General features: G+C 48.2%; 1 protein-coding gene across 11 annotated transcripts in view; it reads left to right on the top strand.

The window, feature by feature from the left end:
• CRACR2A (calcium release activated channel regulator 2A) overlaps window positions 1-27,627 on the top strand; it is a 131,643-nt gene that overhangs the window by 61,830 nt on the left and 42,186 nt on the right. For all 11 annotated transcript variants that reach the window (XR_013556893.2, XM_078450163.2, XM_078450161.2 and 8 more), the window contains 5 exons: window positions 3,117-3,228; window positions 4,361-4,544; window positions 8,360-8,506; window positions 22,658-22,748; window positions 26,274-26,369. Coding sequence is in view for 10 of the 11 variants with exons in the window: in XM_078450163.2 (XP_078306289.2) it covers window positions 3,117-3,228; window positions 4,361-4,544; window positions 8,360-8,506; window positions 22,658-22,748; window positions 26,274-26,369 (630 nt within the window). In the remaining variant the exon portion in view is untranslated. The remainder of the gene's footprint in view (window positions 1-3,116; window positions 3,229-4,360; window positions 4,545-8,359; window positions 8,507-22,657; window positions 22,749-26,273; window positions 26,370-27,627) is intronic.

Raw genomic sequence — 27,627 nt, 5'->3', positions numbered from 1 at the left:
TTAGCCATTCATTCATTCATTCATTCAAGTATCTGAATACTCCATGTTGGTCAGCATGGGGCTACCTGGGAACATGATAGTGAATAAAAACGAACAGAATCCCTGGCTCAGATCTCCTAGTCCACTGAAGGAGCAGACATTCATCAACTGATTGTATCTATCAGTATATAACTACAAGCTGATAAAAGAAGGCAATGTGTTCAGGGGAAGGCACAGCCTGGCCCTGACCCAGGGGCTGCAGAGCCTGAATGAAACAGGAGTTCAGAGCTAACTTAAGGCAGTGGAGGGAGGCTGGCTTTGAAGGAGCTGCAGAGTTTTACAGAGCAGCAGCATGAATTGGGTGAGCTGACTTCCTCCCCATTCCTCCTCCCTCCCCCGTCTGCCCTCCCAGATGGAAGTACAAGTGAAAAACAGGATCTCTGGAAGGCTAGTATGTGGTGCTGCTGGCAAGAGAGACTTTTGGTGGTAGGTGGGTAGGCAGGGCATGGTAATGCTGAGTACGGAATTCTAGAAAGAACATAGCAGAGGACGCTTTGACTATAGCTGAAGCCCCAAATGAGAAATCAGCTCTTTAATCCCAGCGCTGGTCTCCGCTGTGACTTTAGGCAAATCTAGAGCCTTGCAGGCTCTCCCATCAGTGGAATGAATAATCCTGTCCCTCTTTGCTCTGCTTACCTCACTTGGCTGAAAATGTAGACAGCACCAGGTGCCCAGGAAACAAGACCAGAATGAGTTGGTTTCACATGTCTCTGCAGGCCCTGAGAACAAAGATACATAAGAGGTGATTATGGTGATTGAGACTAAAGAATTTTTCCAGTAGGGCCAACAAAGAGAGGGTCAAGAATCTGGCATGGTGCAGCGTGCAGAGAAGGCTGAAGAAGCACTCAGTACTAATTTGCCAGGACAGGAGGAGCAAGAACTACTTGGAAGATCTAATATCACTTTCTCCAGGTTCACGGACAGCAGAAAGAGGAAACCAGCCCGAGTTGTAGACAAGAGAGGCTGAGATTAGGTGATGGAGCGATTTGTGTTAGATTCAGGAATAGAGCCTAAGGTAGTGTATATTCAACAGCTTTTCCCAGTTCATGTCCTCGAGAGAAAAGGTACCCACGTGTGGGGGTGGCTTCAGTGAAAGGCAAATTGAGGGTCCCACCAATGTCGGCAGACCTCTTGCAGCCCATTTGTAGCTCCAGTCCTATGTGAGGCACGTCACTGATCAGATCCAGCAATCCTAGGCTGATGGTGACGGTGGGAAGGAGGAAGGATTACCCCAAGGAGAGGGCCAGACTTGCAAGGGTTTTCACCCTACCTCCCGTGTGATGCCTTTGGTTTCAAATGGGGCTAATAAAACTTCCTGCTTGCAAAATTGACTCACTCCTCACCCTGCATACTCTTACTGTGGCTTTTGAGACAGCTGGTTTATGGATGTTGATAAGCCAGAGATTCTGCTCTGTGCTGAGCAGATGCGCTTCTAGACTCTGCACACACGCTCACTCCCCTTGCTTTCTAAAAAACTCATTCATATTTAATTCAGTTCTCCTAAATGGCTTCCACATCATCCTGTCTTTCCACTTTGTAATGCATCACAGTCTGCCTTAATGCAGTACCTGCCAAATTAAACTTTATGGCTTATCAGCCAGAAGATTGCCATAGGATCAAGCCAAATGTTCTCGCAAGTTGTGTTATGGGCTTTCACACCTGCCGGCTCGTTTTCATTGTTCAGAGGGGTATATACCTTCCTTCCTACAGCCCTGTGTTCATTGTCTTCAGCTGTCAGTCACTTGCATACTGGCGATTTTGTGCACCTGTCCCTTGGGTAATGGGGAGGAAGGGGAGGGGCAGCTGGGCTATAATGAACTCCCTTGGGGAGTCCTCGTTTGGAGACTTAGATTATTAGGGTATAAGACTACGCTTGCTTCAACTATGCAAATTAGCCTTGGCCTGGGGCCACTGCACATCAGGCAGAAGGTGGGAGGGAAGCATCAGGAGCTCAGCTACTTGCTCCTCATCCCTTGGGCTGGTCCCTGCCCTCCCATCCTGTGTGACCCTAGCCAGGCCAGGGCTCAGGTTCAGTGCTTATATGTAACTTCCTTGCACACCATCTTGTCCAATTCTCCCTTAGAACACAAATGCTCCTGGGGGAATGACACCTTAAGCCGGTGACAGTTAACATCTTTTTGGTTGGCAGCCAGTAGGGGGCAGAAGTGGGGCACAGCCTGGTGTGATGGGTGGGGGTCACTCAGAAGAAGGGGGCTTATCCAGCTTCCCCCGCAGAGTTGAAGGACCAAAATGTGTGTCCGCCAAAACTTACAAATGTGGTGCCGGGGCCCTGGGACGTGGGTGGCCTCCATCAGGAAGGCTCCTGAGGGTGTGACCCATACCTGCATCTCAGTAGAGGAGGTACCAGGCAGAGGAAAGGGGCCTGAGGAGACCAGGAAGGACTAGACATGAAACCTGGCTCTGCCATTCACTTGCTGGGCCTTGGTGGGTCAGTGGATCCATCACTCTCATTCTCTCTCTCTCTCTCTCTCTCTCTCTCTCTCTCCCCCCGCCTTCCTACTACCTTTTACCAAATGCTTTCTCTGGGCCAGGCACTGTGCCATGTTCTTTATGTTCACAGTCTCATTCAACTTGACAACACCATGTCCCATGGCTGTGATCCTCCCACAAGATTCAGTCCAGTACAGTTCTGGTCCTTTGTGGCTGTGAAGAGGGCCAGTTTTGGAGTCAGACCCCGGATTTGACTATGCATTGTTATTTACTAGCTAGGTGACCTTTGGGCAGGTAACTTTAACCTGTAAAATGGAGATAATAATGCCCACCTAGAGGGCTGCCACGAGAATTCAGTACAAATATACATGTTTATAAAAATATTGATAAATATTTTATTTATTTATTATTTATTATTTATGGATCGCCTAGCAAATTGCCTAGCACATTAGGAGGCACCCAATAGTCAGTGTTGTAACATTCAAAGGAGGAGAAGGATGGGTGGTAATGGGGTCTTTTGTAGGCCAGGGCCCACTCTGGACATTTCTGGCAGAAAGCTCTGCCTTCCCAGGGCAGCCCTCTGTGATGATCCGAGTGTTAACCAGTGCCATCTGGATTGTTTTCAGAGGCTCCATGAGGAGTTACCACTCAGCCTGGAGGAACTGGAGCATGTGTTTGACGCTCTGGATGCTGATGGCAATGGCTTTCTGACGCCAGAGGAATTCACCACTGGATTTAGTAAGTTCTGATGGATGCCGGGGCCCCAGCTACATAAAGCTATGTAAGGTGCATGCCTCCTCCCACACCACACCCATGGGTCTGTGTAGCACAAGCTTCCCTGTCCTCCTGAAGTTTCCAGGCTCCAGATTATTTGGGCCTCTTTTCTGGTGTCTGCACCAGCTGTTCACACCACTGTTCTCTCAGTGCCCACTGCACTGTCTCTGCCAGGTCCCCTCCCACCTGAGAAGGGCAAGGGGAATGCAAGGGAGCTTGGGCAGAAGGCTTGACATAAGAGGGGAGCCAAGATGAGATTTCCAGCCTCTCCTTGTCTCCTTTCCTTTCTGTGACACCAGTTCACAACAAAGTGGGATGGCTGCATGGCTCATTTCAGCCTGGGTCTGGCTGAGTCTTCCTGGGTGAGGGGAACCAGCTATCAGAGGAATTTCTAGAGGGTTTGAATAGACCAGTTATTCTCAAAGTACCCAGGAGGAAGGAGGACAGAGATTCATGAACAAGATAAAGAAACCAGAAATACCATCAGATAAGATACTGGTCAGATACTTATCAGAGCAGGTACTGGTCAGCAGGCAGGTCTTACCACACATCTGCCTCATATAATGTGCCATATAGTTTGTTTAGAAGTATCTGAGGTCTTTTCTGACCTCTAGGAGCTTCTAACTGCCTTGGGAGCATAAAACAAATTGCTGTATATTACAGGCAGTATGAGTATGGAGAACGTGCACCAAAACTGTTATGTTGCTTGTAAATGTGAAGTTCAGTGATGCCACTGGGAGAAGTGACTAGATGGTAATATGGAGCACAGTCAGCCTGCTGGAGGTGGACAGAGGGGAGGCTCTTGTTGTTTAGAGAAGAACCCAATGAAGAGATGAGCTCTAAGCTGGAGAGCCACAAAGGTGCCACAGTCCTGTCATCCATTCTGCCTTTCCCAGGTTGTAGCAGCTCACTCAGAATCTCATGGAAGATGGGAAGACCCCAAATCCAGGATCTGGTGTCCAGGAATGTTTGCTGGAGGGGGTTTCCCTTTTTTTTCCTTCAGAGGAGCCCCAAACGATTCCTGGCAACTAAGAATGATAAGGTCTTCCCGGGTGCATATTGCCTAATTCAGATCCTTGTGCTGTGCATCCTATAGGCCACTTCTTCTTCAGCCAGAATAAGCCAGGTCACGAAGACGCAGGCGAGCAGGTTGAACGGCTCCAGGAAGAGAAGGTATATCAGTCCAGAGGGGAAGAACATGCGGGCGGCATGGATGAAGATGAGGAGACTCAGTTCCAAACACTGATGGACAAACTTGGAGCCCAGAAGGTTTCCGAGGAGTAAGTGACAACAGTGATTTGGGGAATGGAGCCCAGCCTAGGAGCAGCCCCTTTGTCTGCCCTGTGCACCATTAAAGTTTGTTAAGCACTCAGCCAGGCCCCAGGTGCTGGGCTGCCAGCAAGGAGGCTTGTTCCGTACCACCTGCCCTTGGCAGACCCCTGTCTGTGCGCCATGGACCAGGGGCTCTGTGTCTGCTTTTTTACACTGTCTCATGGGAAACACTCCTAGGCCCCTCTTCTCCCACTCTCCTCACTTCTACCCTACATCATCAGCATGGTCCTTGGTTCCATGAGGAGTGTTGTGCAGCACGGGGCGTGCCGGGCCTGGAGGGTTTCTCAGTGTGTTTTGCTGAGGCTTCTGGTCACCACCAGCCTGCCAGTATTTCCACCTCCCCCAAAGCCAGCCCTGGGTCTCAAGGGCTGCAGGGCATCGCAGCCAGCCCCACGGTGCTGTGCTCCTGCCAAAGGTACCTTACGTGCAAGCATTTGCACACTGTATCCCTGAGCCGAACCTAACCATCAGGAAACTGAGGCAGGAAGTGAACCCATTTGTACCAGCCCACTACTTGGATAATCAATAGCTCGGCTGAAAATTTCAGATGGCTGGAACTTCAAATAAAACATAATCCCCCATTTTCCCCCCAAAATTTATCTAAGCCCTGACATTTAAAATGAAATGCAGGGGCGCCTGGGTGGCGCAGTCTGTTAAGCATCCGACTTCAGCCAGGTCACGATCTCGCGGTCCGTGAGTTCGAGCCCCGCGTCAGGCTGGAGAGCTCGGAGAGCTGATGGCTCGGAGCCTGGAGCCTGTTTCAGATTCTGTGTCTCCCTCTCTCTCTGCCCCTCCCCCGTTCATGCTCTGTCTCTCTCTGTCCCAAAAATAAATAAAAAACGTTGGAAAAAAAAAATTAAAAAAAAAAAAAAATAAAATGAAATGCAGTGGGCCCGCCTGGGTAGCTCAGTTGGTTGGGCGGCCAACTTCAGCTCAGGTCATGATCTCATGAGCCCCATGTCGGGCTCTGTGCTGCCAGCTCAGAGCCTGGAGCCTGCTTCAGATTCTGTCTCCCTCTCTCTCTGCCCCTCCCCCGCTCATGCTCTGTCTCAAATAAATAAACTTTAAAAAAAATAAAATGAAATGAGATAAAAATAGGATAAAATAATTAAAATAAAATAAAATAAAATAAAATAAAATAAAATAAAATAAAATAAAATAAAATAAAATGTGATGTAGCTGGTGGAAACCAGTGGCCTGAAAAACATGGAATAACCTTCTTCTCCCTTTTCCCATTGCATTTTGCCTTTCCGTTTCTGGGTCCCCTCGGTCCTGGGTTGGCTATGTGTTCCAGGAGTAAAAATGGCCTAATGATTGGAGCTGATGTGTCCCAGGCTTGGGAGGAGAAGGAATTGGGATTGAGAATGATAAAGAGGAAGCAGGAAAGGAGGGGTCTGCACACAACACACAGGTCAGAAAAAAGATCTGCAGCTCTGTGGAATTTTGAGCAAATGATTTGATAGACTGTGTCAGAGTTGAGAAAGGCTGGCAAAAGCCTAGGAGGGATCCTGGTGAGAGGCTTGGGGGGGGGGACGGGAGGAAGCATGTTTGACCCCAGCAGCAGGGGCAGCATCAGGGGCAGATCTTCTGGGCGTGGGCTGGGGCACGTGGGTGTGCAGGTGGGTGGGAAATACATGAGACAGAGACCAGACTCAGATCCTCTAGGGGTAAGAGGCACAGTGACCACTGCCAGTGACCCTGTGAAGCCTCTTCTTGGCGCGGGGGGGAGGGTGATGTGGGTGAGCCGAGGCACTGTCATGAAAGAGAGGCACCTCTCCATCCACCCATTCCTTCTGGGGAAGCCCCCTTCCTGGCCAGGCTCTCAAACCAGTCTACCCAATGTTACCCCGAGGGCTCGTATCAGAGGCCAATGCAGAACTGAGCCAGCATGAGGCATCCTGGGAAGGCTCAAGGGAGGGTTTCCACAGTGGTCGCAGAAATTGATATGTAGTAGACGGTGGCCAGCACCTTTCATCCCCGTGGAAGCTAAACAAAAGGCAGAAGTCTCGTGTTGCCACATGAGGGGGGTGTCAAGACCACGGGGCCCCAGATGAGGAAACAGAGGAGGCTGTGAAGACTTCAGAGGTCTTCCAAGATTTCACGCTCCAGAATAGCTTGTGTGTTGTTCTGGAAGCAGGCAGATGGGTCAGCTGACCTCCCAGGGTCTCTTCTAGCCCTGCACCCCTAGCCCCTTCCACCAGGAGCAGAAGCAGTAGGCTGGACGTCTGGACTCCCAGCTTTTCACAGTTGTCCAGTTGGCTGAGTGATTTGGCAGTTTAAGGGCCTTGGCTTATTTTTCATCAAGAATTGACAGATTTGTCCCTTCTCCAGAAATCTGGAAGGGAGTGATGTGGCCATGAGTAAGTGGTTCAAAGAGCTTTGGAAGAGGGTCGTGTGGGTCTGCAAATCTTACTGGAGGCTCTAGCCGATTGGCTGTCCCATATCTGTGCCCCAGGCACATGGCTAACATGCACTGTCAAATGTCACTTGTTTTTTAAACATTAAAAAAATTTAATGTTTATTTATTTTTGAGAGAGAGAGTGTGAACAGGGGAGGGGCAGAGAGAGAGGGAGACAGAATCCATAGCCGGCTCCAGGCTCTAAGCTGTCAGCACAGAGCCTGACGCGGGGCTTGAACCCATGAGCCACGAGATCATGACCTGAGCCAAAGTCAGATTCTTCACTAACTGAGCCACCCAGGCACCCTTCAAATGTCACTTCTTAGGCAAGCTTCTCAAATATAGCACTTGTTACACAAGAACAAAGGATCTTATTCTTTATCCTGAGGGTTCCTGGTTGTAGCTCCCCTCAGATCATGGTAGTTTCAGAATTTCATGGGTTACAGGTCAGACCACTGTTCTGGCTCAGTTTGATGGTCGGCTGTTTCTCCAGAGAGGGAGAGCATGGTCCGCGGGGTGCGCCACTGCCTCCGTCCTCCCGTCACTGATCAGTGTGGCCCTGTGAGTCTCTCCTGCTCTCCAGTGCACACCTGCCCTGTGTGCCTCTTAGCCAGGGGCAGTGGGGGTGGCAGTGGCTCTGGACATGTCACTCTGTGTCTTTGTCTCTCTGCCTGCCTGCGTCCCTGCCAACTTTCTACTTGTCTTGCCCTGTGTGCACACACATCCTGCAGATTTGCACCTTCCCTTCCTTTCTCCTGTCACTCATTCCTGGTGCCACCAGGCCCCAGTGGGGTGCTGCATATTCTCCTCCATTCCCCGCAGTGACAATTGCTTTCTGCCATCCATCAGATGGCATGTCTTTACCTCTCAGCTGTGAGGACCGTCCTTCCTGGGGCGACAGGCTCTCTCCTTTAGCTCCATGGCGTTTGTCCTCACATGCACCAGGCTCCTGTCCTCTCTCCTCTTCCTGACATTCTGAGATGCTCCCAGCACGTGGCCTTGCACAGTCAGCACCACCAGCCCCTGGGGAAAACCAGAGCGTGGAAGCAGTGGAGGGTGTGGTTAAGGAGGCGAGGACAGAAGCCACACAGCCCGAGTTTGACTCTTGACCCTGTCATTCATCAGCTGAGTGATCTGAGACAGATCACCTCACCCTCTTCTGGGGGTAGTAGAGCACCAGCCTGATAGGTTACTGTGAGGGTCAAATAGGCCGATGTACATAGAGTACCTAGCATACAGGAGGCACTCAATACATGCTAGCCACTCCTGTCATGATCATGACAACTGTGTTCTGGCTGTCACTTTCACATCTGGGAAGCTCAGTGTTTGCATGCTCTGACATCAGTGTCCCCCTTTCTGTCGCAGTGAAAGTGATATCAAGCAAGTCTGGCTGCAGCTGAAGAAGGACGAGCCTCACTTACTGTCCAATTTCGAGGACTTCCTGACCAGGACCTTCTCTCAGCTCCAGGAAGCTCATGAAGAGAAGAATGAACTGGAGTGCGCCCTGAAAAAGTGAGTACCCAGCCTCAACCATTCTCTGTTCCTATGTGTGGCAAACAGAAGCAGAAGGTGCGCTTTCTCATATTCCGTGAAGCCTCCTTGTCACTGTCTGCCAGAGTGGGGCCCAGGCCCTATGGCGGCCGTGATATATAGATACTGTCAAGCCCTTGCGCACTTTTATCAGGCCCTCAACATATGCTAGGCACTATTTTAAATATGCACACCACCTCATTTGGACCATTCACTGTATTTTTTTCAAGTGCATTTATTTATTTTGAGAGAGAGAGAGCATAAGTGACTGGGGGAGGGGTGGAGACTGAGAGAGCAGGGGAGGGGCAGAGAGAGAGGGAGAGAGAGAATTCTAAGCAGGCTCCTCGCTGTCAGCACAGAGCCCCACGCAGGGCTCGATCCCACAAACTGTGACATCATGGCCTGAGCTGAAATCAAGAGTCAGATGCTTAACTGACTGAGCCACCCAGGTGCCCCCTGGACTATTCACTGTTACTCACACTTTATAGATATGGAAATCGAGGTACTGAAAGGTGAATGACAGGCCCCAGGACATACAGCTTGTAAGTGGCAGGGCCAGCATTCAGGGTGAGATAGCCTGGCCCCTGAGACTGCACAGGGAGGGTTCCACAGCCCGGCTCTCCCCACCCCCCGCCCCCCCAGCTCTAGACCTGCCCTTGGTCCCACTGAGTACCATCCTGACCACTGTCGGGAGCATCACACCCTCACATCTCTCCTGCCATCTCCTGGCCACCAGGGCCTCTGCAGTAACTAGTGGTTTCTAGTGCTCCCCCTTTGCTTGGAGAAAGCATCCCAGCATGAACCTGAAGCCAACCTGAGTCAGCCTTGTGCCACAGCCGTGGGGCCACATAAATGCTCGTCCACCTGTGAGAATGGTGTGCCATTGGGGTACCACACTTGTCCCTACTCATCAAGTGTACGTTACAGCAGTGAGCTCACATTTTGTGAAGCCTGGTGTAACCAAGAATGGTTCCTAACCCTGAAGATGTGGCCAAAGTACCGGGCTGGGTTTGGGCAGCACTGAAGTGGTCCTCCGGGTGACTGCACATGCTCTTGTCCCTGCCCAGAAATCGCTCCTATGGCATGGGCAGCCTCAACAGTCCTAATGCAGACCACAGGCCCCTCCTTGTGAAGCTCCTGGTGCCCAGCACCAGGCCCTGGGGGCGGGGCTTCAGAGTCTATACTGACATGGCCTTGGGGAAAGCACGCAAGACCCTGATTTAGAAAGAGACCACCACATGCCTGTGTCTTACTGTGTAGATCAGTTGTCCACACATTGCTCTGAACTCCTTTGCATCTTGTGTCACCCCCAGATCAACTCTAAAAATTACTTGTTGGGGTCCACCGGGTATACACAGGTCTGGAAAAAAGGACCTTTAAGAGCCTGAGTTATGAAAAAATTGTGGCCAAGTAATACCCGGGAAAGCACAGTTTGGCTGGAGGAGTGTTATGAATATTCTGGGCAGAGGCCCCAAGGCTCAGAGAAAAGAACGGTTGAAAGTATACTTCCATATAGTTTTTAGCTGATTAAGCTGTGACTCAAGCAGATCTGAGTTTGCATCTTGGCTTTGCTCCTTAATAGCTGTGTGACTAAGGCTAAGTTACTTAACTTCTCTGAGTCTCAGCTTCCTTATGTGTAAGATGGGGATGATAATAAAATACTGGCACATAATAAGTATTCAAAGGATGTTAAAATAATAATACTTATCATTTTAAATAAGTATGTTTGTCAGTATTAGAGGATTTGCCTGGTTAAAGTGAAGAGTTTGAGCCTGGATATGACCAGTGGTGAGGTTTAAAGATCCCTTTACCCTTCCAGACAACATGGTATACAGCCAGTAGCATTGGCATCACCTAGAACTTTCTTTGGGATGCAGAACTTCAGGTCTCACCCCAACCCTACGGATTCTGCATTGTAACAAGATACCCAGATGCTTTGTGTGTGGATCTGAGAAGTGGGGAGCTGGGAATCAGGAGCTCTGGATTGAAGTCATGTGTGGCTCTCCAACCAGCTAGCTCTGTGACCTTGCTCAAATCTTTTGGTCTCTCTGAGCTATGGTTTTCTCACCAGTAAAATAAGGGGCTGTTTTAGTTTCTGACTCTCCCTGCAACCCCACTTTCCTCTGACCCCAGTGTTGCTCACCCTGAGGAGCCACAGAAAAAGTCAGGTGGTGCCTCCCAGAGAAGAGGGTGCTCTTTTCTCTAAGGAAGGTGAGAGGAGTCACAGCCTGAATGGGCAGGCAGCGACCCAGGTCATGGCCTGGAATCTTCACTGTAGGATGCTTCTCTGCTGGCCTGCACTCCCACTGGGAGAGGCCAGCGCTCTTGACTTGTTTCAGAGCTGGTTAGCCCTCACATTCATCTTAAAGTGACCTCGTTTAGTGCTTTTGCCCTCATTTAATGACTATTAAAGAGTTCTTGAGATGAAAGCCAAGGTCACTCTTGGCTGCATGTGCAAAACTAGCTCAGCCAAAGGTTCCAGTGGATTATCCCTGCCAGGTGCATCTGCCCTGGGTCAGCCGATGGAAGCCCCCTCCTGGCTGGAGAGCTGTGGTAGGATTAGGGGTCCCTGGAGCTCCCTAGCCCACCTCAGGGGTGTTCTCTGGGTGCAGAACCAGAGACCGCAGGCTGTAGTGAGCAGAGCACTAAAATCTCTCAGGAGAAACCCAAGCTCTTGCCCAGGCACTGCCACTGACCAGCCGTGTGACCTTGGGCAGCTTGCTTTATCTCTCTGTGTGTCGGTGTCCTCCCTGGTGACATGAGAAAATAGGTGTGGTGTTTTTCACACTTTTTGTGATTGTGAGTCACCAGAAGAAATGCATTTGACTTTGCAACTCGCATACACTTCTGTGTGTGGGTAACTGAACATTTCCTGAAATGGAGCTCATGCTTCCTGCATGTGATGTACTCTGATATTCTCTATTAGAGCCTCTTTTATTCTCTTGTCTTCTGTTAAAGAAACCAGAAAGGTTGATCACATCAGGGCTTCTGGGTTGTGACTGAAGCAGCTGATCTACAGGGGCTCTTGCAGCTCAGCTGTCAAACAAGTAAACAGGAAATCCCGATAACGTATAGACTATTTCAATGGGAGACTTGACGAATAGCCCAGGGTGAGGTTAAGTGATTCTGAGACATCATTGAGGAGATGAATTTGGAGGTTTGGGGATGTGTGCGGGAGGGGCATGTCTAGGCATCAGTGAGGGGGGAGAATGGAAGCTCTCGGAATGGCCTGATTCAGGCTGGAGTTGGGGGGATCCTGAGGACGGTCTGAACCCCTCCCAGTCTCCTCCGCAGCTGGTTTTTCAGTGTGGGGTATAACATGTTGCCTCCACAAGGCCAACGAATGCCTGTCCCAGACATGGCTCAAGTCATTGCCACTGTGTGTCCCCTCCCCCCCCAGGCTAGGCACCCAGGACACAGGGTGTCCTCGTAGCTCGCCTTAACAATCACTTACTCTGTGCCAGGCTCTGAGTTAGGCAAATAGAACACAGAGTCCTCATCTTGAGGAGTTTGTGATCGCACTGATAAGGTCAAGCTCATGCTCATAAAAATTCTGCAACAAAGCCAACCAGAGAATTCGTACCGTTGAAACCCTAGACAGCGCTGACATAGGCAGCAGCGGCTTTTGCTTCCTCCTCCTTTTCCAAACCACACACCTTGTTTATCCCTCCTGTGGAGCCCAGAGAACATGGGACTGACTGGTGGAGGCGGGGGGAGGGTCCTGTCCCAGCTCCCCAGGCTGAGTCATGTCCCTCAGGGATTCAGTTCTGCTGTAGTGAGTGAACCAGGTCTGCTCTGGCTTCTGGGAGGGAGGGCTGTGCAGCTGGCCTGAGCGCCTAGGGAAAGCTCCTGAGAGCTGGTGTCAGGAGACCAGGGGCCCTCCTTACCTCACTGCCCTGGATTGTTTTTACAATCTGTATATTGGGAATAGGGGAAAAAGGCAAGTCTGGGAGCACTCAGTCTCTCACCCCTTGTCCCTTGGAGTGGAGCTTGAGTCAGATCTTTGATACAATGTTCGACTCTCTTGCGTGTTCACTGGGAAGAAGCCACCGCCCATGGGGCAAGGTGGGGACATGGTCAAATGCACAAACCTGGGGGCAAAGCCCAGTTCTCCTGTTGAACTTCAGAACCTACAGGAGCCTCCACATCTCTCTTAGGAAGTGGAGGCCAGACGAATGGAGCCACGCTCCTTGGTCCACTGCGCAGAAGTTCAGAGAACTTCACATTTAGCGTGATTAATATGGCTTAGGCTTTGGAAGAACTTCTGACTATCAGAATTATGAAGTGCTTTGCCATGGAAAGCATCTTCCCAATCACCTTTTTTTTTGTGGGGCGGGGGGAAGCTTCAGCTTTCCAGGGGATGAAGAGCGATACTGTCTAGAGGCAGCAATAGATTCAGACCTTTTGCCAGAATCACTAGTGGAAGTTAAGGCCCCACCCCAGGAAAGTCTGATTTATTTGGGCTGGGTTAGGGGCTCGAAGTCTGCATTTAAAAAGTATCCTTAGGAATTCTGACTTTTGACCAGGGTTGGAATCTGCTGGATGCATGGACTTGATTGGCCCCTTACCAGGATCTAATCCTGAGGCTGAGGGTAAGGATGAATTAGGTGGTGTCTGGAGAGTGCTTTGAACTCTTGGAAGAAAAGTGCTTTCTAGATCAAAGGCAGGTCGTGGCTGTGCTCTGCTTACTCAGTCGTCTGCAGCTCAGTAGCCTGGAAGAACACCCAGGCTGCCTATTTCACATCACTGGTGGACCACACTTGGCTTTGACAAACTTATCAGCACCAGCCAGGGCCACATTGGAATCAGTTCCTCATCTGTACAGTCTTTCTCATCCAACTGAGTCAGGCCTCATGCAGTTTCTTGAGGGCATGGGGGCCCTTAAGTTGCATCCCCTGCCCAGCCATTCTCTAAGCACTTTCTGTCCAGAGTGATTGCCCTGGGCTCTGGGACAGTGTTCAGACCAGGAGGGAATGTGTCTCATTGCCTGACAGTCTCAGCTATGATACCTGCTGCTCTGACATAAGCCTGAGAACTGGGATTCTATGATATGGAGCTTCAGGGACATGAGAGTCTCTGGGGGAAGAGGGGGTCATTGTTTCCTTGGCCTTGCCTCCAGATATGGCAGCAAATACTGCAGCATATATATGGTGGGTGGCCCTTGGATTCCATCTGTGAAGGACTTTATCTGCATGGTTCTCCAATGTTAGCTTGCTTCGGAATTACAAGAGGATCTTGGTTAAAGGTAGATTCTTAGGTCTCTCCCCCAGAGAGTTTAGATCAGTATGTCTTGGGGAGGGAGCCCAAGAATGTTCATCTTAGCATACATCCCAGTGGTTCTGATGCACGCAGGCTACACACCACACTTTGAATTTTTTTTTTTTTTTAGTGTTTATTTTATTTTTGAGAGAGAGAGAGAGTACGTGTGCAAGCAAGGGAGGGACAGAGAGAGAGGGAGACATAGAATCTGAAACAGGCTTCAGGCTCTGAGCTGTCAGCACAGAGCCCGACATGGGGCTTGAACCCACGAACCGTGAGATCATGACCTGAGCCGGAGTCAGACACTTAACCAACTGAGCCACTCAGGTGCCCCAGCACTTTGAAAAAATGCTGCTCTAGTCTCTACATTTTTCCAAAATGTATCAGTCTGCAAAAAGCACGATCCAGGGTGCCCTTCCAGTCTGGGATTTTAGTCTCTTTCTTAAGGTGAAGATAAGTTTTTGGTGAGGGCTCTAGGTAATGATGCTATGGCTTCGTCAGGCACATGTTTTTTATTGGTATATTATTATCTGAGGCAGAAGCACATTTTTATCTGAGAGCAGATTGAAAGGTGAGGACTGTTTGTGCTCTGTGTACACCCTGGGCATGATTTGTAAACCTGACTAATCAAGAATGGGTTGCTTTATAGGATGGGATAAAGCAGCAAAGTTGGTTTATACAAGGCAGGAGAATCTAATTAGGGAGAAACCATCCATCTTGAAAATCCAATTGGCGATTATAGAGCCTGTAGAATTTTGTACAAATTCTGATGTTTTCCCCTCATTCAGCTCCACTCCAGTCGTGTGTGTGTGTGTGTGTGTGTGCGCGCGTGTGCGTGACAGAGACAGACAGACACAGAGACAGACACAGAGACAGAGAGAGGGAGGCAGTTAGAGAGACTGAGAGAGACTCTAAAGATTTTTCTGGTAAGAATTCTCTTTGCTGTCTGGAGACTGCAGCTGCCTGAAGCAGGTGGCAGGGGGCAGCGGTGAGCCTGAATCCCTCATGTACCTTTCTCATCCCAGCCACTAAGTAGGCTGAGCCTGAACGTGCTTCCATTTTCTTCTCTGGCAAATAGCAGACTCCTTGAGAATTTTCCGGCCCAGGATCTTCACTCTGTGCTCAGTAAACATGGGGGAGATGGGTGGGAGACATGGGAAAAAGGGTCAGGTCCTTCTGGTGATCTTGGCCTTCTCCAGCCCTGATGGGGCACCTACTCTGGTTCACACTCACTCTACAATCGAAAGACTCCAGATGGGATTTGGATTGTTGATGATCCTGAGCACAAATGTATGGAGTTACCAGTGTAGACACTCAGGATGCTTGGGAAGACACTGTGGTGTCATGGATGGAACAGGAGACTGGGACTCAAGGCCTGGCTTCTCCCCTGTACTCAGACCTGGACTATCCAGATGCCCACAGACAGGTTACTTCCTTGCTTTGACCCTCATTTTCTTCATGTTAAGCTCAGTCTATGATGGGGAGGGGGATTCTTCCTCTCTTCACATCTGCCTTTCACCAGATTGTGCAAACTAAGAGACATACTGATCAGACCACTGCCCGCCCACATGGAGACACGTGAAATCAGAATGGTTAATCTCCAAGGCCAGAGGCATTTCTAAGTTCTGCCTTGAGTTCAAGATTCTGAAATTTATTGAAAGTGTAGAAAAATGCCATTTGTCCAAGGTCAAGGCTACACCATTTAGGGAAAGAAGAAGCTACCTTTTTCCTGAAATGATTTCAGCACCTCCTGCCTAGAATCTAGAAGGTTAACCAGATGACTTTCTGAGACCCTCTGAAATCTGAAGGGATTCTGTTCCTAAGTGCAGGCAAAAAGGAACGAGGGAACGGGAAAGAGATATTTTGACCAGCAGTATTCTATAGTAGGAAGGCCTTGGCCCGTGTGTCATTAGCTGGAACCCCAGTGGTGCTGAGTATTAATGCTTTCCTCCAGTGTGGTACCTTAACTCTCAGTGTGCAAATCACTTTGTGAAGGTTAATTAATTTTCACAGTCCCTGTGGGAACCTGGCAGGGTAAGTTAATTGCTAACTACATCTCACCTTCCAATTCCCTGCAAATAATCTGTAAAGGTCTCTCTGAACCTAAGCCTTGTACTTACATGAGAATTACTATAATCCCCACCCCTACTTCCTTCCCCCACATCCCACCCTAAATCTTCAATATCACGCACATGTGTATATGCACACACACGCTTAAGGGCCTCCTTTAGACAAGGGGCATCTTCTACAGTTAGACACCCTGGGTGGCATTCTGCCCACTATGCTGGACCTGGGCTTTTCATCCTGGCTTTCACTAGGACTCATTCTTTCATATCCATCATGCCCTATGGTATCCTCAGTATATAATTTTTGCTTCTTCCCTTCACAGTTGAAAATCTCCCTTTTCTGGACTCAGCCCCTCTTAACTTGTTCCCAGAGAACTCTGTCATCCTCCACACTACTAGAGTAAGGGACTTTGTCCACTTCCTTCCAGGAAGGGCTCTCTGGTCACAGAGTTATTATCAGCCAGAGCCCAGGAAGGCATAGCAGGGTGGGGTCTACTCCACAGTATGTGGCTTCTTCTTCCGTTCCTTTCCTCTATGCCACGTTAGCGTCGGACTTGGTGTTCTTAGATGCTAAAGTCCTGGTGTACAGAGCCCATTCCATAAGTCTAAATTATTTTACCTAGAGTGTTACTTTACAAAGGGCTTAACGAGTACTTAATGTTGATGTCTCCCTCCTTCCATGCTTTGTCTTCTCTCCTGAGCCACCTCAGGTCTTGTCCTTCCCCAAGTCTTCTGTTCCCCGATGTTGCCCTATTCTCTCACACCCCTGTTGCTGCATCATTCCCCTTCAGTCTCTACTTGCCCCTTGGCTGAAATTTGAAGGAATTAGAAAGCAGCAGCTCTCAAAAGGGTGTCAAAAACCCCTGGAGAATCAGAGAACTCATTTACTTAGAATGTATTAAATGCATACTATCTGCTCCCTATTGTGCTAAATAATTCCACATGCATTATCTTATTTAAACCTCACAACTTCTCTATAAAGTAGGTATTAACCATCTGATTTTCCAGATACAGAAAACCTCAGGCCCACTGAGGATATGTGACTTATCCAAGGCCAGGAAGCTTGTAGATATCAAAATCAGGATTTGAACCACAGCCTTTTTACTCTGGGTCTAATGAATTCTGAGACAACCATAGCTGTCAGCAGGGGGATTATAACCTAGACTACACTGGAATATGCTAGAGGCACTATCCAGCCATTATACAGAAAGAGCAAGAAAGCAAGAATAAATATTGGTGCTCATGACTCCTTTGCTGCCTTCTTCCTACATTTATTTCTCTGTCTCACTGAGACTTCATGTCTCTTTCTCTTCCTTTCCTTTCATCTCCCTATTCTCTGTCCCTCCTCCCCCTGTAGCTCAAAATGACTAGGCACAGATAGCAGACAGGGGATAATTAAATAAACACTGGGTTGTTGGGGAGTGTTTTAAGGATGACTAATAGAAGATAAACTGGATATTTATGCCCACAAGTTATTAATAGCTCAGAGAGCTCTATTCCAGATTGCTGCCCTTGTCTCTTTCAATATTTTTACCAATGGCAAAAACAAAGGGAGATAAGGAAGAATATTTTGTAGTAATAAAAAAAGTTCCATCCACAAAGAAGATACAACAGATATAAACTTTTATGCATCAAACAACATAGCAGCAAAATAGATAAGGCAAAAACTTTTAGAAAAACAGAAAATTTGATAAAAACAGACTTTAGAGGACTTTAACAAACTTATCTAGGATTTGATACATTAGGCAAAAAGTACAATATGTATGTAAAATATTTAAAACTGTCAACCAGCAAGCTTAATTTAAGAGATAAATGTAGAGCTGTGCACCTCACAGTAGAATACACATTCTCCTCATGGAAGTTATGCAAACATTGATCATGTTTTTGGCTACAAAGCAAAGGTTAATAGGTTCCAAAAAGTAGATACCTTACTAGTATATTATTTTTACTATAATACAATTATTTTACTATAATACTATAATATAAAAACAGCAGTTTTTATATTAGAAACACTCTTCTGAATAACTCTCAGATGAATTAAATTGTCAAAACCAACATATTATTTAGCTTACATTATGACTGAAATTTTTAAATATCAACAAAGCTTGGAAGGTCATTGAGTACACTAGATGACCAGTTGGGATATATTAAGATAATGTCAGCCTGGAAAGATGGACTGAATCTAACAGAATTACATCCGAGCTCTTGTTCTGGTGTCCAAAAAGCCAGTGACAGAAACACAAGGTGGAAGAGATATGATTTAGTAGCACCATCTTTAAAAGAAAAACAATCACACAGAGTTAAGATTTAGAGGTTTTAGTTGACAAATGGGTTCAGCATTCATCAACTGTGATGTGGCTGCCAAGAAAAGTTAATGTGATCTCAGGCTGCATGAATAGATATGCAGTGTCGAGAACAAGAGAGGTATAGTCCAGCTCTAAACTCTGCTAATCAGACTTGATACACTGGGCATTCATTCTGGGGCTCCATGGCTTGAGGAAGCTAAATCAGGGCACATTCAGAGAAAAGTAAAGAGAAAGGTGAAGGGATTTACAAAAAAGAAAAAGAAAGTCCATGTGAGATGTGGTTGGAGAAAGTGGAGAGGCATGGCATGAACCCAAGCAACCCCTTGAAGTCTTAATGCTGTTTTCAAATATATAAAGGGTTTTTATGCAGAGGAGAGATAAGGTCATAGAAAGATATATTTCTGTGAGTCAGAATATTCCAAAGATGAAAGAGCTGTTTAGAGATCCAGCCAAGTTCCCTATTGCTGGAGGTGTTTTAACCTACTTTGGGTAAATACATGGCAGGGACATTGTGGCAAGGATTTTAGCACTGGGAAAATAGGTGATTGGATCAGATGAAACTTTCAATTCTGAAATTCTTCAGTTCTTCTGGAATCTGGTATTCCTCCAGTATGGTCCTTCCATGGGCTACTGAGTTAGGTATCCCAAGTCTTAAATTGATTTTATACACATTTTCAGCATTCACATTTTGAGCACAGACCCTGTGGGTGACAAAAATGTCTGAGTGTTCCTAACCTAGTTGAGACAGCATAAACCCAGGTGAAACAGTTTTTAAGGATTTTATTTATTTTTTTTAATGTTTATTTATTTTGAGAGAGAGAGAGAGCATGCATGAGCAGGGGAGGGGCAGAGAGAGAGGAAGAGAGAGAATCCCAAGCAGGTTCCACACTGTCAGCACAGAGCCTGATGTGGAGCTTAATCCCACGAACCGTGAGATCATGACCTGAGCTGAAGTCAAATGCTTAACCAACTGAGCCACGCAGGTGCCCCAGTTTTTCAGGATTTTAAAAGTAAATGTTCATTGAAAGACATTTGATATTCTAAGAGTTCAGAGAAGAGACAGTGAGGATTAGAATAGGTGAGGAAATCCTCATAGAGAAGACTAAAAAGTGTAGGTGTGCATCAGGCAATATGAGTGGTTTTAGAAATTGTGGCAATATAGATGTATATAATAAGCAGACGTAATTGGTTGCCTCTTTCCTTTGGTGGAGGAATATGGTGTGCCCGCTGGAACAGCACATGCCACATGTGCAGACCTTTTTAGAGTGTCTCTCCCTGTTACTGTTCTCACGGCCACTGCAGAGCTCTCCGCAGACACAGGCTTCGGGCTCAGTGGCTCCTGCTCACACACAGCCTGCGTCTCTAATGGATTGATCTGACAGGCGCTTTTATGGACGAAGCTTTCCGCTCTTCATCTTCCTGATTGCTTCTCACCTTTACCAAACCCAGCAGCGCTTTTATCCTTGAAACTAAGACCTTCCTCCCCCTTGGGGAGCAATGGCCCTTGCCCTCCACAGCCATGACAGTAATTACAATAATAAATAATCCCTTATATTTATTTAGGGCTTTGCAGTTCCAAATGCTTTTCACGCCAGCTCTCTTGTTTGTTTGTCATGCCGGTGCTATGAGGCACTCCGGGCAGGTGCTCCTCTGGGACATAACAAGGTCAGAATGCTCAAGGTCACACTGAGAATATGAGCAGGTCTTCTGAGCCCTGAGCTGGTTTAATGGTATAAATGATGTGAACAGCACCATGATGCTCCCCATTCCTAGCGCTCGTGTGTCTGACCCAGGCTGGTCATGAATCAGTCAGTTCTTGGGGCACCTGGGTGGCTCAGTCTATAAAGCGTCCAACTTCAGGTCAGGTCGAGATCTCACGGTTTGTGAGTTCGAGCCCCGCATTGGGCTCTCTGCTATCAGCACAGAGCCTACTTTGGATCCTCTGTCTCCCTCTCTTTCTGCCTCTCCCCCATTCTCTTTCTCTGACTCTCAAAATAAATAAACATTAAAAAAAAATGAGTCAGTCTTTGTAGGATTCATCTTCTGAAAGCCTTTGGGCCTGGCCCGGGTCCCCTAGGATGCCAGCTGTATTCTAAAGCATTTCCAGAGGGTTGGTTTCACAGATAAGTCTGGTTGAGCTGGACCTAGACGCATTGAGGCCCACCTGGAACCCCTGGGCTTCTCTGCAGTGGACCCAGCCTTTGTCAACGAGGGCTAGAAGTAGGCACCATTCAGCAGCTACCTCTGCCTTCCCCCCCATTTGTTTTTTAGCAGTCTGCAAAATTACTTACTTCATGACGAGTGAACTGACATGTGGGCATGAAAAACAGTTTATTAATTTAATCAAATAAAACTTAGAGCAAAGTTAATGTCACGCAGTTAATGATAGTGTAGAATTGGTTATTAAGCACAATGGTAAACAGCTTCTATGGATGACTGTAATTAGTATTGCTTTATCAGAGAAAATCAGTTTTTAAATTTCTCCCATCTCACTTTATTAGGTCTTCAGTATGTAGTTGGAGTCACTGTCTAAAGTTATCTAGCACCTGAATTTCTTCAAGCATAGGAAGATGATTGCAGGGACCAAGTGAAGACTTTCTTTCTGAAAGTCCCTTGCAACAATATTCATTTCTGTCCTTGAACTGTTCCTATTCAACAGCCAGTGCCTTTGCTCCTCATTTCCCTCTATATTTCCTTGTATTTATTATGGGTTAGCTCATAACCAGCTCATAACCAAAACATCTGTCATTTACCAAGAAGGGATTTCTTACTGTTAGCCAGCAAGACATTTCCTACACCCAGGATGGTAAACACAGGCTCCAGCTCATGGAAGTCTTGGAGAGCTGTCACCTTTTGTGCTCAGCAAAAGTATGGCCATTGCCATACTCACTCAAAGGATTTCTGGTCTTAGGGGTATGGCCGGGAGAGGGAACCTAGAGACTTCTGGCCTGATATGAGTGACGTTGGCCGTGGAGACTTACACCAGTTCCTTGTCTGGGTCAGTTTTATGGTTTCTACAGATCTAGAAGGATGTCAGTCAAAATGGCTCCTTTGAGTCATACTCAGTCATGTGCTTTAAAGGTACCCCAGCAGGTAGGAAGTGAGGAAGGGACATCTTTTGGTGCAGCAGGGAAGGCTGGCACTGGATTGGAGTCCCAAGTGGATATAAGGCGGTAGGGGTTGAAACGAAGGTCTCAGAGTAATATATACATTCCCATCCTTAATCTTTTGTTCAGAAATCTCCCTAGTACCTCTCAGAATTGAAAACTGGAGCTATTTCCTCAATTGCTAAAGTCTCCTTACTTGCGTAAAGGACAGAAAGTGCTTATCACCATTTCAGTTTAAAATGGCAAGTGCCAAAATCTGCAGTATGTGTGTGTTCAAACAGCCTTGGGAGCCAAGACATCAGCCTGCTCCTGAACCTGGATTTCCCTTAACAGGTGAGGAAGAAGAATGGGAGGGACTCAGAGAGAGAGAGAGCCCTTAGCTGCAGGTCAGGGAAGAGGGGTAACTGTTCAATGCCCTGGAAATGGGAATACGTTGGAGTGATAACTTCCATCTCAGTTCAAATGCTAATACTTGATCCTTCCTGTTTGAATTTGGAGGTGGGGGCTGGGGGTGGGGAGGCATTCAAAGAAGGATCTATTTGGGGAGAGAAGGAGGAACAACACCAGAGATGACCTATAAACCTTGTTCCCATAGCCATGTTTGTCTTGGTCTCTATATAGGAGCAGAGTACCCAGGTTTTTCCTTCCTGTCCTGTGGGGCTCTTCAAGTGTAGGGAGAAGATGCTGGCAGGGAGGAGGAGGGATGTCTCATTATCACTGCCCACCTTTAACCTGCCTGCCCCTTCTCATACTGTCTGCCTGGGGCCGTGGGCCTGAGATGGCATGAGCACTGGCCAAGTGTGGCCCCCACTTCCTTTGTAGGGGGTATGGTTTCCATGATTGTCATTGTCATGGAATCTTTTGTCATCTGATGAGAAATGTGGATCACATAGACTTAAGCACACAATTTCAGGAGAACCCTATGACAGTATACTTTAGACAGGGCTGATGGAGCCAGGTGCAGAGAAAGCATCCACAGTGGGAAGGAGATAAACCAGGAGCCCAAATAGGAAAGAAGCCCACACAACACAACTTTATACTGTCTATAGGTATAGGGACCAGCGGACAATAAGGAGGTGCGTTCAGCAGAGGCCAAGGGGCTTGTTGTTGAAATAAAGCAGAATTAAGGAAGATAGAGCCAAGGAAGCTTCACTGAGGAATGTGTGGGTCATCTGGGACTGATGGCTTCCTCATCTAGGAGGAGGACGAGGTCCTGCTGGGCCTCTATGGTCAGCTAATCCTGAGGAACTGGTCCCACCTGACCTACGCAGTTGTTCCTACAGCCCCAAGCTCCTGATGGGATTCTGGTGCCCAAGCTCCAGAGGATAAATACTCTGGGGGATAAATGAATTTTGGTGTAGACCTTCGCAGACTCTCTTTCTGCCACTTCTGCAGGAAAATTGCTGCTTATGATGAAGAAATCCAGCATCTCTATGAGGAGATGGAACAACAAATCAAGCATGAGAAGGAGCAGTTTCTCCTGAAAGTAAGAGTCCACACCAGGGCTTGGCTCTGAGCACCAGGTGGAAATATCGCCTACTCTGACTACCTCCCCCAGTTTAAGATTGCAGTGCCCCCACCTGTGGCACTGTGGATTCCCTGTCTCTCTGCTGCTTTATTTATATTTTTCAAGACATTTGTCACCTTCAGGCATGACATTTAATTTCCTTGTTTATTTTTGTTGATTATGGTCTGTCTCTTCCTACTATCACGTAAGCACTGCAAGAGCAGGGATCTTTAAAAAAAAAAAGTTTATTTATTTATCTTGAGAGAGAGAGTGTATGAGCAGGGGAGGGGCAGAGAGAGAGGGAGACAGAAAATCCCAGGCAGGCTTTGCACCGTTACCGCAGAGCTCGTCATGGAACTTGAACCCACAAACGTGAGATCATGACCTGAGCTGAAACCAAGAGTCAGATACTTAACTGACTGAGCCACCCAGTCTCCCTGAGAGCAGGGATCTTTATCTTTACTTGTTACTGTATCCACAGCCCCTCAGCCATGCTTGGAACACGGTTGGTACTCAATAAATACTTATTGAATCAATGAATGAATGAACTAATGACGAAAGGATGAAGGTGCATGTGCTTACCAGTTACAGCAGCTTGGAGACCGGGTCTGATACTGGCTGGTCCCAGACCTGGAAGGCAGGCCCACCCAAATGCAGTCCATTCTACTCCATGCCCAGCAGCTCCTCTAGGGGGACCATCATTAGAGCCTATGCTTCCCATCCTTTCCCTTAGACACCTAGAAAACTTAATAACCAAGACAAGTCAAACCCCACCCTTCTCGGACCCCATGGGAGAAAATGTAGAGCTCACATACCTCGTTCCGACTCTGGCATCTAGCCTCCTAGCAGCCTCTAGCCTGTTGTTTGTCTTGGGAGGTCAGAATTGGTGAAATTCTCTCCTCTTCCAAACTAAGCAGGGTCCTTTTGGGAGCATATTTATAAAACAAAGCTACAGGAAACTCTCTCTCTTACCCATTTTTTCATTATCCACTTGGTGAGTTCTCAACAGAAAAGTCATTGATCTTGAATGGTAGCTTTAGGCTGCCGTTACAACAATCCCATGAACTGGGTGGCTTATAAACAACAGACATTTATTTCTCACAGTCCTGGTGGCTGGACATCCAAAATCAGGGGGCCAGTGTGGTCAGGCTCTGGTGAGAGCCCACTCCCTGGTTCTGGCTGTGGCCCTCTCGCTGCGTCCTCACGGGGTGGGGGGGCAAGTGCGTCCATGGGATCATCACCTTGGGGGTTAGGTTTCAACATAGGACTTCTGGGAATATAGCAGAGGGACCACGTCTTGCGCTGCCTCTCAGAACAGAACCTGGGCTATTGCCACAACCCTTCCCTCCTCCTTAATGCAGGTTGGTTTGAACCAGTTTTTATTTATATGCTGATTTGGATTATCTACACCGAGGATCTATTTATTATCACAGATACCATTCAAAACGAGATGAAGTCTGAATGCTTTCCAGAAAAAGCCCATCATATTCTCCAACTAGAGCCCTCTGAAGGCTTGTCTGTATTTCCAGACTCCCCCTGTACCCATTCTTTCTTAGAGCTTTAAAACAGTCTGCCTGTCCCCTGCCCTTCAGCATAGTTGGATGAGTATAAGGCAGACAGAACTCACACACTTGTCACCCAGCATACCCTAAAATAGTTTTCTGAGAACAGTAGCCTTTTTTTTCCTGCAGTAGGAGAGTCACTCCCTTTACCCCAAATGATCTACTGCTGGGCCATGACTACAGGTCAGAGGTCCTAGCTAAAAAAAGAGGCCTGCTTCCAGAAGCAAAAGGTGGGCCAAGGTGTGGGAACTGGGAATGGGAAGAGGTGGGAGGAAAAATTTCAAGGACACATTAGGATCATGTAAGGGTATATGACCACACCACTGTACCCTTCACCCCCCATTCCACTCCCTCCTTCCCCTTCTAGTACCCCAGGCCTTTCAGGCCCAGTGCCTAGGTTTTCCACTTTTGCACAAACACAGAAACTGTTAAAATGTGTTTGGCTTTGCAGACACAGGCTTTTGCCTTGTCACAACGTGAGGACAGTGGTGTGACAGTTTATGACAGCATGAGAAGAGCTGGGCCTTCTGGTTCTACATGTAGCAGTCTGTTTGACCACGAGGGAAATACTTAATGACTGGCACACTCCGGCTCAAGGAAAATAGACGCCCCCCCTCGATGCTCTGTGCTGGCCAGGGCTATAAGGCACTCTGCAGGCCCACCATGGGGATGGCAGCATCCGTGCTGGACTTGTGGAGCCACCCGCCTTCCCTGCACTGTTGATGGGGCACCTACTCTGTGAGTGACAGCCAAGCTGAATGAAGCAGGTTCCCCAGTGAAGGTTTTGACAGCAGGAGCTTCCCGGTCAGATCTTCCCCCTATCGTTGCCTGTGGTTGATGTGAGGGCGATCACAGGCTGTCCCTGAGCTCCATGTACCTGCCTGAGAACAGGCTCAGGACCAGGTAGTGTCTACAAAAGATGAGCCCAGGAAATAATTCTGAGCCTTAGAACAGAGGTGTCCAAAGGCCTGTGTCCTGAGAGTGGTTGTGTGCTCCCACCCCCCTGGTGCCACCATCACACCCAGCCTCATAGCCCCTCTAGTGTCCAGCATTCCAGGCTGTCCTCCAAGGCAGGTGGAACCCCAGGGGCTCCTGTCATGAGCTCTATGCACATTATAATGGTTTCTTCTCTCCCTGCAAGTTTCACACCTCATTTTTGCCTTCAGGGGAGTGGAGAGCTGTAGGTGGCCTGCATATTTTTGTTTCTGTCCTGTGAACAAAGAAACAATGATAGATGAATGAAGTCAAGTCAGCTAGGTAAGACCAGGGCTGGAGCCCCAGTCTCCTGACGCCCAGATGAGGGACCTTGTACCAGACCAGGCTCTGTGAGAGTGTCAGGCGTCCAGACAGCCCACACAGTTTTCTCTTTACCCCACCCCTAGGGCGGGAGGGGAGGGGCTATGGATCACAGAGGCAGAGCTATCACAAGAGCAAGGCTGGGACACCTCAATCATGGTGGGACACGGCGAGGACCTAGACCCTCAAGGGGAAGAAGTAATGCCCTGTGTTTCCCGAGCAAGGGGTAGTGTGAGGGAACAAATGACTGTACCCAACGTGGAACAGAATATCCACATTAGAAGGATACCCCTCCCCCCCCAATTTAGAGATGAAGAGATGGAGGCATGAGATTCTCTATGTTCAGTACTCTACCACTAACCAACACTGTCTCTCTCTGGGGGAGCGGTGCACAGTCATTGGTCATGGTCACACATGGTGGGAGTTGGGGAGTTGGCATGACCCCTTATGAGCACTTGCTCTGTCTCCATCCCAGTGGGCCTCCCTGAGCAGCCAGGCAGGGCATCGAAGCCCTGGAATGTTGTGGGAAGGGCCCTACAATCCAAAAGGATGGGGAGGCCCTGCTGTTGAGCAGGTGCAAGGTGGGGGACAAATCTCCATCCCAAGTGCCCTGGGGCCTCACGCGTCCTTCTCTCCGGCCTGGCAGGACATGGAGAGGTTTCAGGCCCGCAGTCAGGAGCTGGAGCAGAAGCTGTTATCCAAGGAGCAGGAGCTGGAGCAGCTCATCCAGAAGCAGCAGCAGGTGTGCCTTTGCCGTGGCCTTGGAGCACCTGGTTCCTCTCTCCATCCTCCCCCGGCTCTTGCCCACTTACCCTGCTATTCACTCAAGGATTTGGGTTTGTTTGTTTGTCTGTTTTTAATTGGAGGAGAACCATTTAGCTGTACAAAAGATAGCATTTTGAAACCACAGGTGATCTCAGGATAAAGCCTTTACCTCTCCAGTGCCAGGTGTTTAGTTGGGAAAAGTTGCCAAGAATTCTCCCTCGAGGCATCTGAAGACATTGTCAACCTAATTACACCCAGGAGCCGCCAGAATGTCAAACATTAATTTGTTTCCTGCATCCTGGGTAAGAGGAGAGGGGGGTGCTGAGGTACAAAGGATGGAGTCACTAGTGCTTTGTGGGAGGCTGCAGTGATGTCTTCCCACTGCGATGGCCATGGATGCCTCCAGCTGGAAGAGACTCTTCAAAGATCAATTTGCCCATCCCCTGTTTTCCTATGTGCCCGGAAGAGGTTCCTTAGCCTTTTTTTTTTTTTTTTTTTTTTTTTTTTTTTTGTGGCTATGCCCATCACCCCACAGGATGGATGCAGACACCAGATGTTCCTCTGATGCACTTGAGCCCCCACGAGGCGGTCTGGGCAGTACACTGTGTAGGGTGGTGTCCAGCCACTATGGCTGCCTAATGACCTCAGGAAGATTGATTACCCAGGCAAACTTCACAATCATAGACTCCTCTCCAAGGTGAGGGCTCGTGGGGGAGAGAAGGCCAGGATGTCACTTGGCCTCCCATTTTGTTTTGTCTGGCTCTGGAAGTAATCCAGCCCTGGACAGACCCAGACATACCGCATCCACTTGTATAGAGAGGGCTATTTTCAGCAATACAGTAAAATATGCTTGAAGCTACCCCATGCTGAGGCTAGAGACTGTCCCACTCCTGCTGCTCCCTGACCTATGTTTCTTTCTTTCTTTTTTTAATAAATTTTTTTAAGTTTATTTTTGAGAGAGACAGAGACAGTCTGAGCAGGGGAGGGGCAGAGAGAGAGAGAGAGAGAGAGGGATCGAGAGAATCCCAAGCAGGCTCTGAGCTGTCAGCACAGAACCCAGTGTGGGGCTCGAAGTCATGAAACCATGAGATCATGACCTGAGCCGAAACCAAGAGTCACCCATGCGCCCCTTTGTTTCTTTCTCTTGCAACAAGATAATTTCCACTGGAGGAACTGCCAGCTGCCTTCCCATTACCCTTCCACAGCTATCCCTTGCTTCTACTCTTTCTCCCCCT

This window comes from Panthera onca, chromosome B4 (assembly GCF_046562875.1).
Source record: "Panthera onca isolate mPanOnc1 chromosome B4, mPanOnc1 haplotype 2, whole genome shotgun sequence".
In the NCBI taxonomy this organism is placed as follows: Eukaryota; Metazoa; Chordata; class Mammalia; order Carnivora; family Felidae; genus Panthera; species Panthera onca.
The sequence above is the reverse complement of the archived record's forward strand: the minus strand, read 5'-3'. Positions and strand labels throughout refer to the sequence as shown.